General features: G+C 40.0%; 1 protein-coding gene across 1 annotated transcript in view; it reads left to right on the top strand.

The window, feature by feature from the left end:
* The window catches only part of KCNH7 (potassium voltage-gated channel subfamily H member 7), a 390,758-nt gene that overhangs the window by 236,580 nt on the left and 139,190 nt on the right, over nt 1-14,988 (top strand). Inside the window, exon 4 of the mRNA XM_025212042.1 lies at nt 13,046-13,474. Within this exon, the coding sequence (XP_025067827.1) occupies nt 13,046-13,474 (429 nt within the window). The remainder of the gene's footprint in view (nt 1-13,045; nt 13,475-14,988) is intronic.

The following is a 14,988-nucleotide window of genomic DNA, read 5'->3' on the forward strand; positions in this document are numbered from 1 at the left end:
TATCACCCCTCCCTTGAACCTGTACAAAAAATCCTCAAAAAATTGCAACCCATACTAGACAGAGACCCTATTCTTAAAAAGATCTTCCCAGAGCCACCCATCCTAGCCTTCAGACAAGCACCGAACCTCGCCAACCTCATCACCAGAAGCAAACTTCCTCAAGCCCAGAAAACACCAACAGGATCCAGACCGTGCCATGACAAGAAATGCAAAATGTGCCAACACATCTCCACCACCCCCACTATTACTACACCCCACAACAGAGCCATCAGCATCCCAGGATCTTACAGCTGCACCTCCAGAAATGTAATATACCTCATCCAATGCACCAAATGCCCTGATGGAAAATATGTAGGAGAGACCAAACAACAACTGCGCACCAGAATGAACGCACACTGGAAATCTATCAAAGACAGAAATACCCAGTTACCGGTGGGGGCACATTTCTCACAGGAGGGCCACTCTCTCTCCAATCTCTCAGTTCTGATCCTCAAGGGAAACTTACACAACACTTTCCAGAGACGAGCCTATGAGCTCCATTTCATCAACCTCCTGGATACTAGAGATCATGGACTAAACATAGACATAGGATTTTTGACACATTATAATCTGCCTGGCAAATGACTCCCCCGCCCAGCCCAGCCCCTGGCTTCTTTACTTTTCATCCCATCCAGGAAGAGCACACACCAACTGCTGAAACTTCCTTAGCCTGACGAAGGGTTTTTGAACCCGAAAGCTTGCTTAATAACTATTCTCCAACTATTTGGGTTGGTCTAATAAAAGATATCAAATTCACCCAAGTAACCTTGTCTGTCTGTTTGAAAGATGCACTTTTACAGATTGTTTTCTAGTCTGCTTGAATGTGAAAGCAGTTACAAAGAAATACTGAAGCTGGTGTACTTTGCTACATTTAAAAAACTTCCATGGTTTTACATTTTTTTAATTTCTTTTTTAGGGGAGCTTACCTTTTTTAAACGCTTACTAAACGTCTTATCAAATGGTGTTTCAACTTCTAATTGTAATGTAGTTTACAATGGGTGGTGCTATGTGAACTATTATTGTTGTTACTATTGTCTTAGTGTGATTACTACATATCAAACTACTCTTTTTTAAAAAGGCAGGGTTTCTTCTGAAGGAATTTGTATTCTGAGTCAAATAAATATAGAACATAAAGAGAAGCTTAGGGATAGGAGAGAGAGCATTAAAATGAATAAAAATGTTCTTTGGGTTTTTAAAAGGACATACAATTTCCTTTAATACAAGGGAGTCACTGCTCAGGCTCAGGTTAGAACTGAAGCATTCTGAAATTTTAACCATTGTAATTAGCTGTTTATATTACAGTATCATCATGAATCTCCAATTAGGATAGATCCCCATTTTGCCATACAAACATGCTATAAAAATTCAATCTGTGCCTTAGGGAGATTACACAAAAGCAAGGGCAGGATGTAACAGGTGACTGTAATACTCAATAGAGGGGAGAAGTCATGGATAAGAACAAGAACACATGGTGACTGTAGACTAGCTACCTAAATGGACTGCACAATATTTTTCGTTTAATAAGTGATACTTAATTATTTTTAACAAGCTCCCTGTCTTGTCATTATCTTTATGGAGTGTACTGGGTATGTGTAACAGTGGCTGTTAATTCTGAGAGGTGATCTGAAAGACAAGGTAGTAATTTTGCAAACTCATTAAAGAAAGTCGTATCAGGTTATAGGGAGGGACACCAAAAAAACACAAAAAATCACAAGGCAGTAATTGGAGAAGCAGAGAGGCCACTGATGGAATGACTCTCTCACAAACTCATAACCTAATTATTTGTAATACCAAGCAATAGCCTGGAATATTTCAAATGCCAGTCATTTACAAAATGGCAAATATGAGTTTCATACTTGAAGAAAAAAATATACTGAAAACAAAGCTATCTTGTTAGAGTGGGCTAAGAGAATTATATGAGATGATAGAAGTATCCTAATTTAAGTGGATTAGGGGAGATTTCGTATCTTAGATATTGATCCAAAATGTGTGTGTTTTATTATTTATGTGGTCCCAGATCACTGAATATCAACAAAGGATATTACAACTACTGCCTCTTACATTTCATCTCTATATTTCTATAATTGTTTCCTTATCTGTTCTGTGTAATACACACACAAGTTAGGGATCATCTCTTGGACGCTCCAGAGATCTCTGTAGAACACAATAGACATACAAAAGCAAGCATATTCTTCCCTTTTACAGATGAAGTTACTCCTTACAAAGGCAATACGTGACATGTGCAAGATTACACTATAAATAAATGACAAGCAGCCAAGACCAGGTCCCTTACCGCAAGGAGTTGCCAAACAAATCATTCTACTTTTTGTTAACAAAGCTCTCCTCTCTTTAATATGAGGTCATAATTTACATTTAAATAGCACATAAGTTTTTAATCTTAAAGTGCTTTATAAAAGTCATTAAACAATCATAAATAACTCCCCCTTAAGCCTAATTTCAGATGCTCCAGTAAAGATAGTTTATTAATTTTAATACTTGTAAAGGGAAATAGACCTTTATTTATACAACAAATTTAACAATGTAATTTTGCAAGTAGGAAAGAGAGTGTACTTTTAGAACAGTATTTTAGCCTCTTTTATTTTCTTATACAATGTGTAGAAAACTGAAATTCTTGTCGAGTACACACACTTGAATGCTTATTTTCTTAACTTGTATTAAAAGTTAATGCTGTCTGTAAATCTAGTTTAATTGTGTTTCAGATGGTAACAACCTTTCAAGTGGCTCTTCTTCAGGTAAATCTCTATATAAAATCCTTTTACTCATGGTTTTTTCCTTTGATTGCAAACTCTTATTAAGTTTTATATTATCTTCCAAGAGGGCAAGTCAGCACTTACCAAACCCTCTGAATTTTCATTTCCGTGGCTGTGTCTACATAAGTTGCTTGCATAACCAGATACTAAATGACTGCATAGTAACCAGTGTTACTGCACACTAGCATCCCAGCATGGTTGCCTAGTGATCCTTATTGCATAGTAGCTCATTACTACTGCACAGTAGCATCACATCATGGTTCATGCCTGGCAACACTACTATGCAGTAGTAACATGCTACTGCATAGTAAGCGTGTAGATGCGGCCAGTAAGAACTATGGGCATTTTCACACATGTAAGTGCCGCAGCAATGGGCACTTTGAAAAGCACCCAGCACTGTGACACATACAGTTGTATAAGTGGCAAAATGTGTTACACCACTGAGAAAATGGCAGCGGCATGCTTTTGAATTAAAACATATCAAAGGTGCTTTAGTCCAAAAGCATACCGCTGCCATTTTCTGCGCACTGATGTGCATTTCACTATTTATATAACTGCACGCAATGCTGCTCAGTGACTTGATTGAGTCTGCTCTGAAGCAAAGGATCTCTGGTGCATTGTGGGACCAAAACATATGCGTATAAATGGCCTATAGTTCTAACACTTAAACTACTAAAGCTGAGTTCAAGCTGATACAAAAGAGAATGTAATGTTTTTCGGCTTATTTGCCTGGATATGAAAACATAGAAATTATCTACCAAAGGATGAAATAAACCATATGGTGGACATCTGTACAGATATATGAATTAGCTTCTGAAACATAGCTTAATAAAGAAGCCAGCTTCAGGCCTTCACTTCCTGGCTGCATAGACAGAAACAATGCAGCATAAAGTCTGGTAATCTAGGTAATGGTAATGCAGATTGGAAATGACAAATAGCATCAATTCTTTCTCTCAAATTTCAAAACTATCATTACAATAAAAAGTGCTGGCTCAATAACTCAGGGTACTTAATATTAATTGTGATGTTTGACATTTTGTTTCATTGAATAGCAATTTATTTCCTCATAGGGAGAAAAAATGTTTTAATTTTTAACTCAATTTCTGGCAATGAAAGAATACAGAGAAAAGCAATATTTTCCCTTGGGAATAAAAGATGCATTCTTTTTCACTGAGCTATTTAAATGGCATGTGGGGGTCATGAAGATAAAGCTGACACATGACACAAGTGGAGTCTTTTAAAAGTATGGCTTACTTACCTATTTTTAGGTGATTCCAGGGAAGGCAGATGCTATGGCAATAGCTTTTTTTTTAATCATTGCATACAGCACATTTAAACATCTGCTGCTCCTTTAGCCAACTACTCACTACTTAGGACTCCCTGAAAAGAAATTGTTTCCTCTGGGTTATGAGTCCCATTTGATTCACAGAATAAAAACCCCTTTAACAGTAGTTATGCTTGAGGAATTTAATGGGGGTTTCTTGATTTTGGTTAGATTTGTGGTTTGAATGAGTTTGTATTCCTTCAGCCTCACAAAATATCTAGGGCAACTCATATGCATTTCTGATAGCCTGAATCCTGGAATGAGCTCCTGACAATCATTAGAAAATCCTTCATTAAGGAATTGTTCCTCTGCTCCTATTGCAAGGTCACTTTGCCCAGCTTTGGGGGAAACCTGAGAACAGCTGCATTGCTGAATGAATCTATGGGCTGGAGGATTGATGGTCAGAGATGTTTGTTAGGCAACTGTTAGCCATTTGTTATTTTCATCATCCCTTTTTGACATACCAGAAATAGGAAACAGATGCAGATCCTCTGGACCTCTCTAGGGAATGGAGAATTTAGCTTTATCCATTCTTCTGTGTTCTTGCAACCACAAAAGAATTAGTGTTATTTGACTAAAAGCTGGTGACCAAATCTTTCTTTAGGGCACAGACAGAAGTGAAAATTTTTGCATGATCTGGCCGTAGGAAGTGGTTTATAACCATGACCAAACACAAGTGAATGGCTGCAGACATCAACAAAAATGGCTGATCTGGTGAAAATCTGAACTCTTATTGCATGAGATGATTTCAGAACAAAGCATCTTCTGTAACTTCTGTCTGCACTACCTGCCAGCCTCAAGCTGTTATCAGAATGGGAGTGGGAAAAGGGAGCAGAGAGAGGGGGGCTTTCAGTCCTGGCTAGAGGGTGTGGCAGGTGTATTGGAGCCCCCTCCCCTCCAAGGTGTGGGGGCTTCAATTCACCCAACCCACTCTCCAACACTGGTCAGAGAAACCACTAGAACGAGCTCCCTTTCCTCCATTCCCTCTCTCCCATTCTGAAAACTTTGCAGCCTCACAGGGGAAAACTGGCTGTAGGTGGCAGCCAGCAGCTAGATTCCCCTCACCACTGGAACCAACAGTGAACTTCTGCTTGTTCCAGGAGATTGTTGCAACTTTGAACACTTCCTGCAAAGCATTCGCAGTTACAGCAGGGAGCTGCACTTCTGTCTAAACCCTTAGACAGTCTATTAGTTATTACGAAGTTTTGGAATCCTATCTATACCTTACTTATAAAGAGTCAATTAATGTGGATGTGTGGGAACCAGTCAGGCTGTATTCTTTACTCTTACATACTGTCCCAAATGTTATGATTAATCAGCCACGTACTCTGATCCACCTACACTAGGGTTACATAGGGTTTTCCCAGACACGTCTTTTTTTTTGATCCTCTGATCTCTGTCCAGCTATTTCTTTTAAATCTGATCAACTGTCTGGGATTTTGCTCAGCTGAGCTGGGGGGGGAGGCTAAAGACACTGGGAGAAGAAGCTGCCCAGGCGCACCTGCTACAGCTGGGAACTGGGTGGCCAGCTGGCAGCAGAGGAGATGTCTGCAGGGTCCTAGCACCTACCAAGTTCAGTTTAGCTTCTCTGCCACAGCAGAGAAGGCACCCCAGGGTCCTAGCACCTGACTTTTTATCTTCCTCTTGCAGCAGCATCTGATCACCCTGGGGTGTGGGACTGCAACTTGTGGAGGGGAATGGGTTTTAGGCAGCAGCCAACTGCAGGGAAAAGGTTGCAGGGGGGGGCAGCCAGGAGATGGAGGGAACAGGGGGATGTGGCTTGCAAGTGAGGGGCATGGGGACTGTGGGTCTAGAATGTGGGGCAGGGAGCTGTGGGACAGGAGTGAAGGGCACCAGCAGGGATGGGGGGGGGCTGTGGGTTGGGAGTGAGGGGCACCAGCATGGACCAGGGGGACAGGGTACTGTGGGTTGGGAGTGGAGGGCACTGGTAGGGCCAGGGGTCTCCAGGTCAGGAGTGACAGGCAGCAGCAGAGCTGGACAGGCTTTGGCTTGGGAGCAAGGGGCAATGGAATATGCAGGGCCTGGGCACTGACATATCAGTGCCCCTCACACTTATATACCCCTCCCCACCCCGCTCCCTCCCCACCACACATGCATGTGGCAGATGTCCTCTTTTTTGGAACTGGAATATGGTAACCCTAACTTACGCTAGTTTATCACGTATGATGTCACAGTGCTGTGACCTGATAGAAAGATGATATTATGCTTATTGCATACCAGAACCCATCTAGTTCCTTGGAGTTATCCATCTAGGGATTCTGAAAAGGTAAATCCAGAAGAATGAGAGAGACTAGAATGACATACCACATTAGGTTTGCCCAAGTAGTCAAAAAGAAGCTCACAGGTGTTTTCTGAGCTGCCAGAAATCATCTTCATAGGTCTCTAAACGAGAGAGACACCAAAATAAATGAAAAGAGCAAAGCTGCCACAAAAATGGCCTGAGGCACTTTTCTAACTCTGTTACAATGAAGATGTCATCAACGTAAATAAGCATTTTTAACCCTAGAGAATTTAAGGGATGTATAGTTTGAGCAATTATTATATTAAAGAATTTTCAGAGAATCCTCAGGCCAGATGCCAATTTCTTCTATTGATACAGAAATCTCATGAAATATTGACTCAGAAATTTCTTGTCACCTAGGTGCATGAAGTTACCTAGGAAACCTTTGGTCAGATCTGTTTTTTGCTGTAGTGTTTCATTTTCAGACAAAAACGTACATACCTGAAGCTATCTATGAGAAGTAGAACAAAAGTTTTAACTGGAGCTACCTGGAAAATGCTCATTGCAATAGTTTTCTACTGGAATAAAACTTAAAAAAAATTTTTTTTTACAAAATTTTACACATTGAAAAAAAAAATCATTTAAAAACTACAGGGCATTTTTCATTAATAATGCCATTTCAAAATTTTGGCCTGAAAGAAAAGAAAAGTAGTAATTATTCATTGCAAAATTATTTTTGTTTCAAAATGTTTGTCAGTTTATGTAAAAAAATCAGAATAAAGGAGCCAAAATTGAAGTTGAATTTTCAAATGTATGAAAGCAAAGTAATACTGTTAATCTGAACTTTTTTTTTTCAGAATGTTGCTTCACAAAATTTGAGTTTTTGGCTTTTAGTTGTCATGAAAACCAAAAATTAAACTTTCCATTTTTTTCAGGAGACAGAAAAACCTTATTCCAAGTAGCTTTAGTCATAAGTTGATATACAACCTTTAATTTAAAACATGACACTAACCTCATCATTTTCATAACATGAAAATAAAGCCCTTTGATCCACTTTATATATTTCCATTCAGCACTTCTCTTAATGCCTGAGACTGTAGGGCTACTGTAATTTCTTATGTAGAGCCAAGGAGAGTGCTGTCTCTAAAGTTATTTGACTTCTTAAACAGAAATAGAATTGAAACACATTTTCAATGACTCTGTGACTATAGAAGGATGTAATCTCTAGTCACACTTTGTGACTATAGAAGGAGCCATCCTGAAATGGCTGAAAGGATTTAAATATCTTAGATTCAAAAGATGTAAACCTATTTTCACTGGAGGGAGCAATGGATCTCTCCCAAAATGTGTTTGGACATGAAAGGTCATTTAGGAGGCCTTTTAATATGGCTTATTGTCAGAAAAGTGGCTGGATGCAGTTAGGCAGAAAGCAGTGCTCCAGAGTAGCACAGATAGCTTGTTGGGCAAGGGGTAAGTGCTGCAAACCATAAGGACACTCTCTTCCAGTGGGTGACTGTAGGCACATCTACACATGCCCCCGTGGCACAGTTGTTACTGTGCTGTCATTTAGTACTTCCTAAAGGTAGTTTCTAAAGTACTGCCCCTTTAGGAAGTACTAAATGATGATGCAGTAACAGCAGTTACTTCTGCCGTCCCGGCAGCACATGGTTATTTTTAGCAGCTACATCACCATAGCAATGCACTATAGTGAGGGATCTCGTCACTATGGCAACATAGCAGTGGCATCACGGTTTGTGCCCTCCAATGCTATGTGTTCATAGCACATCACTACAGCGACTTAGCATCTCATGTAGATGGACCCTGTAGGTTCCATGAAAAAATCAGGCATTTTTTAATTCATATAGAACATGCTTTTAGGTTTGAGCTCCAGCTTTTCACATCTGATGCCATGAAAAGGGTAAAATAGAAAATTCAGCATGGAAAATAATGTGCCTTTATTTCCAATAAATATATTTGAAGGGAAATAGCCTGAATTCTTATGAAACAGACTACAGGCAAGCACTTCATTTGCCCTTTGTGCCTACTCTAGAGACTCACAGGGTACATCTACACATGCAATTAAGTTGAAGCAATAAATTCCAGAGCAGTTTGAGCTTGAGTAAACTACTCCCAGGCAGTTTGAGCCATGGCAGAGGAGTTAATGCCAGGGCCACTAAGCCCTGGGGTATGGGTAGTGTTGCCAAGCAGTGGAGGGGCTGGCTAGGGCAGGGGTTGTCAACTGGGGGTAAGTGTACCCCTGGGGGTACTTGAAAAGGGGCTAGCAGGTATGTGCGGGTGGGTGGGGATGGAGTGCCACCATGCTGCCACCTCCCAGGAGCAGGGCTGCAGTGGGGGAGGGAGCAAGGGCAGTGGCTCCCCTCTGCGGGCCACACAGGTGCCAGCTGGCTGGCTGGATGCAAGGTGGAGGGGAGCTCACACATGGCAGTACCACCCCACCTGCTCTATGTCCGGCCACCACCCCCCGCCCCCGAGCTCCTCCAGAAGTGTACCTTAAAAAAGTTTGAAAACCCCTGAGCTAGGGCACAAGGGTGCTGAAAGTACGGAGTCACGTGGCAGGAGTCAGGTGCAATTTAAACCCACAGCAGCATCTACATCTGCATTTAATTATAGTAAATTACCCCAATGTAACATTGTACACTGTTCCTGACAGTACTATCTTAGCACAGCATCATTTAGTTTACTCTGGCCTAATATCATCTCATGGTGATGCTTTACTCCACAACTAATTAGTCTACTCCACAGATAAGCGCATGCATAGGTGTGGTCACCGTATACCAGATACCCTTTTCCTCTTCTGCTTAGCATCTCCATATTACTGATCTGAGCCTGAGGGAAAAACATGCCCCCTGCTGCTTCTCCTCACATCTTCCATTTAGGTTGAGATTACACATTACAATTAACACATGCTGACTCTAAGAAATGTTAGATTGTGTTAAATTTAACACATGCTGTGAGCAGTCACATTTAAGAGTTAACACCCTCCTTAACATGCACTGCTTATACCTGCCACTAGAAGGCTGGCAAGCAGGGCACGGCTAGAAGATGCATGTCTCCTTCATATCTGCACCACTCACTGGCTCTCTAGCATAGGCTGGGGAAGGAAGCCTCCCACCCCACCCGCCATACCCAGATTTCCCCCTCCACACCAGGGGTCACCTCTCTGTCCCTGGATCACCCCTCAGCATACCATCAACCTCCTGATAGCCCCTCCACCTGTCTGATGCCACCATCACTGCCACCACCACTCTCCAGATTCGGGGCATCCATGAGGGGGCAAGTGATCAGGGCCCCAATGCAGGTCAGACGGACTAGCAGGTGGGAGGGACTGATCAGGCCAGGGGGCTAGAAATGCCCTGATCTGGCCCAGTGGGGCTGGTGGGGCCGGGGGGACTGGGGAGTCCCAAAATGGCCTGGAGAAATGTTGGGGCCTGGTCTAAGCTGGCAGGGTAGGGGGTTCCAGGTTCTAGTGGGACACCAATCCCGGAGCCTGTACTGCCATAGAGGGCCAACCAGCAGGGCAAGCACTGACAGCTTTGCAGGTCCTAGTCACGTACCTGCTCACCAGTCCTCTAGGAGTGCGCATTAGAGAGGGTATTAACCTTTAACATGTGACTGCTCACAACACATGCTAACTTTAACGCAGCCTAAACTTCCTTAGCACATGCTAATTGAAATGTGTAACAATACATTTAATGTGTGATCGTTCAAGTTTTGAGTGTTTTTAATATAGTCCAATTGTAACATGTAATCTCACATTTAACCAGTAAAGAAGGGCAGGCATTAAGCAGAACCTAGGATAGCTCAGCAAACAGCATGGAGAAATAATGAATCTGCAACCAGTGTAGGCCATTAGAGAGTTACTTGTGAGAGGAAATTGTGTAGGTAAGGAAAGGGGTGGCAGGAATGGAATTGTGACTTGGCATATAGCTCATTTCCAGGTCAGCTCCTGGGATATAATGGCGCACATTGCTCTTTACTTAGCACTAAGAGCAACATGGTGATCTAAATGTAATTCTTATCAAATGTTAAGCATTCAAGCATAATGCAGTCTACTACTCCCAGTAAAGTCAGAAGTAATTGGCTACATCTGAAACTCTTCAGTGATATAAGTAAAATTAGCTCAGTCAGCATGTAAGTCTAAAACTGGAACTGCCCAGTTTAAAACAAAAAAAAAGGGACCTGATCCCATAGTTCTGATATTGGAAAAGCTCCCACTGACACTTTTGCCTAGACTGAAACTTCTAGCCTGGAGCCATGAATATTGCATCATGTTATGTTGTATCACTGAACTAAGTAAGAAAGTCTGATGCAAATCAGATGAACTGTGAATGAGCTTCCTGATAGCTTCAGCTGCAGTATTGCAGAAGGGATCTGAACATTCAGCACACTGTATGGCTCATTATCCATATACTAAAGATGAGCCACAATACTCCCATTTTAAAGAACAGTCTAGTTAAAAAGCAGGAAATGAGGACTTTAACTTTGAGACACTCGCCTTCAGTTGAAAGAGGAATAACGAAGAGATACTCATTTGGGTTTTCTATTTCATGCCTGAAAGTCTTAGCAATGAGCAAAATTCTCACTGTGTATTCTTTCCAGCTGAACTACAGTTAGACAGCTAAATCAGTAATGCAGTCGAACATGGTCATATTAACCTAGTGATGCAGAAAAGACCATCTGCAACACCATGAATATGACTAAACTAGAGTGCCAGCAAAAAGCCTTTAACAATATCTAATGCCAGGAAGTCTTATGAATGGTATATTAAAGGAGTGTAATGTAACTGATGAAAAAAAATTGTAGTAATTGTTTGACCTTCAGTGAAATAAGCTTGCAAAATTGATTTATAAGCTGTTTTGTAACTCAATTTCATGTGCATTAAAAATGCTATAAAATGATTTTTATATACTTCACTAATTTTTAACTGTAGGCAATTTACTCAAGTATACATAATATGTTAGGAGAACCAAGTTAGAAGGCTTTCAAAATAGCTCCCAAGGTACACTGTTATTGAATCCTGTTCTGCAGATTGAAAAATGAAATCTCCAGTTGCTGTCCACATCATCTTTGTCTCTTGTTTGGGGTAATGGAGATTTTAGTGTATAGTTTATATCTGGGTGTGTGGGGGATTTCCCATGAAGTAGAGAAATCTGACTTAAATGTATTAAATACGAATCTAAATACTGACTGTATAGCTCTTCAAGTTTGAAAAATTCAGTAGCTAAGCTGAGCCATCATGTTCTCTGCATTAGCTATTGTGCATACACATCATTAAAAGACAAAATATCTCAAAACATTTCACTATTCTGTGTCTCAATTAGTCAAAGCATGAGCACATAAATCTAAAGTGCTAAAAATTACTAAAAATGAGCCTAACAACAAATATCAGTGATTAAAACTGATTTAATAAAATCAAAATTTAAAGCCCTACCACAAACAGAGGGGTTTTTTTAACCTCAAAAAGGGGAGGAAGTGCCAGAAATTCTAGGAAATCCATTAGGAAAACATTTTTGCATTGATTTAACATGCAAACTCCTGAATTACTATAGTAACGGTTGGCAAAATACAATTCTAAAATTGGATGGATGGATGGATGGATGGATGGATGGATGGATGGATGGATGGATAGACAGACATGAGTCAAACTATTTCTACCTGCAAACTTGACTTTTTTATCACTTCATTTCTTTCATGATGGCTCTTGCTTTCTGAACCAGCTCTTCTGGTAACCTGTGTTGCTGCATTATCTATATGTCAAGGCCTTAGTTCTTCTTCCATTTGCCAGCTGGGCTACATAGTACTTGAAAAACTATTTTTGTTTTTCTATTTGAATTATTTTTAAAATCTCTCATCAAATATTCTCTTTAATCGCTCCATTTGTATGCTTTCTCTCTTAGCTGCTGAAATTTCTATTGTGGTATAGCTTCATTAATTTTCTGTAACATTCAATACTGTCTACCATGAGATTCAATGTTAGACCCAGTTAAGCCCACTAAATCCAGTTAGACCCAGTTCTGTACAAATGAACTAAAGATATTTGCATTGCATTGGTTCAACTGAGGATAGAATTTGGCTTTTTAATTTTTTTTAAATGTCTAGCAAGATAAGTGAGTCAGTTAAATGTATAAACATAAAATTTTGGGATCATGATAAAATTGAAATTGAACTTCATTTTCCTTTCTGTAAAATTAGGATGAATATCTTTCCAATTTAATTTATAGATCAAATCAAATTGGATGAAACAGCAAATGTAAATTTTAGTTTGTATGAAATTTAGCAGATAACAAATATTACAAGTATCCTTTAAGGATACGGTTACCAAGTAATGCAGCAATTTCATGTTATATCAGTCTTTGATAGATTCACGGATTTTTAAGTCAGAAGGGACTATTAAATCATTAGTCTGACCTGTAAAATGCATGAAGATGCTTTTGAGCACAAACAACTGGTGTTTGACTGAAGCATAAAACTATCAAAAAAGATTAATGTAAACCTACAGATACATATTTTATAAGTTGTACATTCTGTTCATAAGATTAGTTGTGGCTGGTGTTCTTATTAACAGTAAAGATGTTTGAGAGAATAAAAATACATATTACAAGTCGTTATTTTTTAGTAATTAATTTTTCTATATACATTCCTATATAGGCAAGCTCTTCGGTTTCCGTTTACCTGGACTGAGACTTTTAACATACAGAAAACAGTCCTTACCACAGGAAGACCCTGATGCAGTGATAGTTGATTCATCTAAGCACAGTGATGACTCAGTGGCTATGAAGCACTTTAAAACCCCTACAAAAGAAAGCTGTAGCCCTTCTGAAGCGGATGATACAAAAGCACTGATACAGCCTAGTAAATGTTCTCCTTTGGTTAATATATCAGGACCTCTTGACCATTCATCACCTAAGCGGCAATGGGACAGACTTTACCCTGAAATGATACAGACAAGTACTCCAGTAACGCATTCCAGATCGAAGGAAAGCATATGTAGTATAAGAAGAGCATCTTCAGTACATGATATAGAAGGATTTAACATCCACCCCAAGAACGTTTTTAGGGACCGTCACGCAAGTGAAGGTACAGTGGAAAATATATAACTATTCTGTGATATAGTAGAGAAGGCAATTTTGTATATGGCTATCTAAAAACCATTGTTCCTTAAAGCTAAGTGAAATAGACTTTACAAACACAATTAAAATGACGTTAAGAAAATATTAAAGGACCAGACCTTCCACCCTTATCAGCTGATCAGCACTCCTAGCCTCAGGGACCATGGGAGTCAAGGACTCCCAATTGCTCCTAAGGCTAGGAGCCCTGGTCAGCCTGGTCACATTGCATAAAGGGAATCATCCCCCAGTTTGTGGAAGAACTTTGTGGTTTATTCCTTGTTTTATCACACCATTAATTGCATTAACTTGTGACTGGGTTACTGCTTAAGACTTAAGTAGCTGGTTATTGTCTGGTAGAGGCCCTATATAACATTTCCATGACACTGGCCATTTTGCTACATCAGCACATGTAATTTTCAACATAGGCATGCTCAAGCTAACATCTGTGGAAATATTTGTAAGTGTTCAGCCTGCAGTATTTCCTAGGTATGACAAACTCTGTGTCACACATACGTAAGCTTGTCATAAAAATTCATTTTAGGAGGAAAATCCTAGTTGGTCTACGAGAAGGGAGCTCTGCATCTGCAGACCTCCAGAGAAATCAAACCTCTGAATGACTGGATGTTCACTTAGCACTGAGATCAATAGAAAAATTAACAGAATATGAAGTTATTCCTTCTAATTATTTCTCCCACATTAAGTAAAGTCAGACAGCCCTTCTCATGAATCCTCTTCTATTAATATAGAAACATCATCTCCAATATTAGCTAATCTTACAGTTTGTTCAAACATGGAGTGTTTGTGTTTTTCAAGAAGAGTTCTATGCATGGGAAGACTTCATTTTCAGGTTATAAACCAAAAACATATCTAATAAATTTTGTTAGCTTGTTTGCAAAAAGATTGCTACTATTTTATTGCATATATCAGCATATGAAGTATAAATAAATGCTATCCCAAATGTAAGAAAAGAAAAAGAAAAGAAAAAAGAAAATGGAAAGCTGTATCATTTTAAATTTGTATTGTACAGTTAGTGTTTACTAAGGTGGCTGCCTTCTTGTTTACCCTTTATGAATAATCTGAATTGGACTCACCCTTTATAAATAATCTGAATTGGACTTATCCAATAAATAGTGGCCATGGACAGGCATTCATTTCTATTGCTGCAAATTTCTGGGAAATCTTCCCAAGATAGGGAGCATGCAGGTATTCCAGCCCAAAGACATCCCTCTTCCTCTGCTTCAAGTGCCTTCTCTAGACTGGGGTCCCTGAGGTCACAGTCTGGGGAAGGCTAGGAGAGCAATGGCTGCTGGACTCCTCCTGAGTACGAGAAGAGTCCAACTGCAGGGAACAGCTTCCATACCTTTCACAGAAAGCACATTTCCCAGGTCCCCTTGTCTGGGGAGAGTATGGAAGAAGCTGCAGCTGGACTTCTCACCTGATTAGAAGGAGTCAAGCGGTAGGGAAATGCCACCCCATCTTCAC

This window comes from Alligator sinensis, unplaced genomic scaffold (assembly GCF_000455745.1).
Source record: "Alligator sinensis unplaced genomic scaffold, ASM45574v1 scaffold738_2, whole genome shotgun sequence".
Lineage (NCBI taxonomy): Eukaryota > Metazoa > Chordata > Crocodylia > Alligatoridae > Alligator > Alligator sinensis.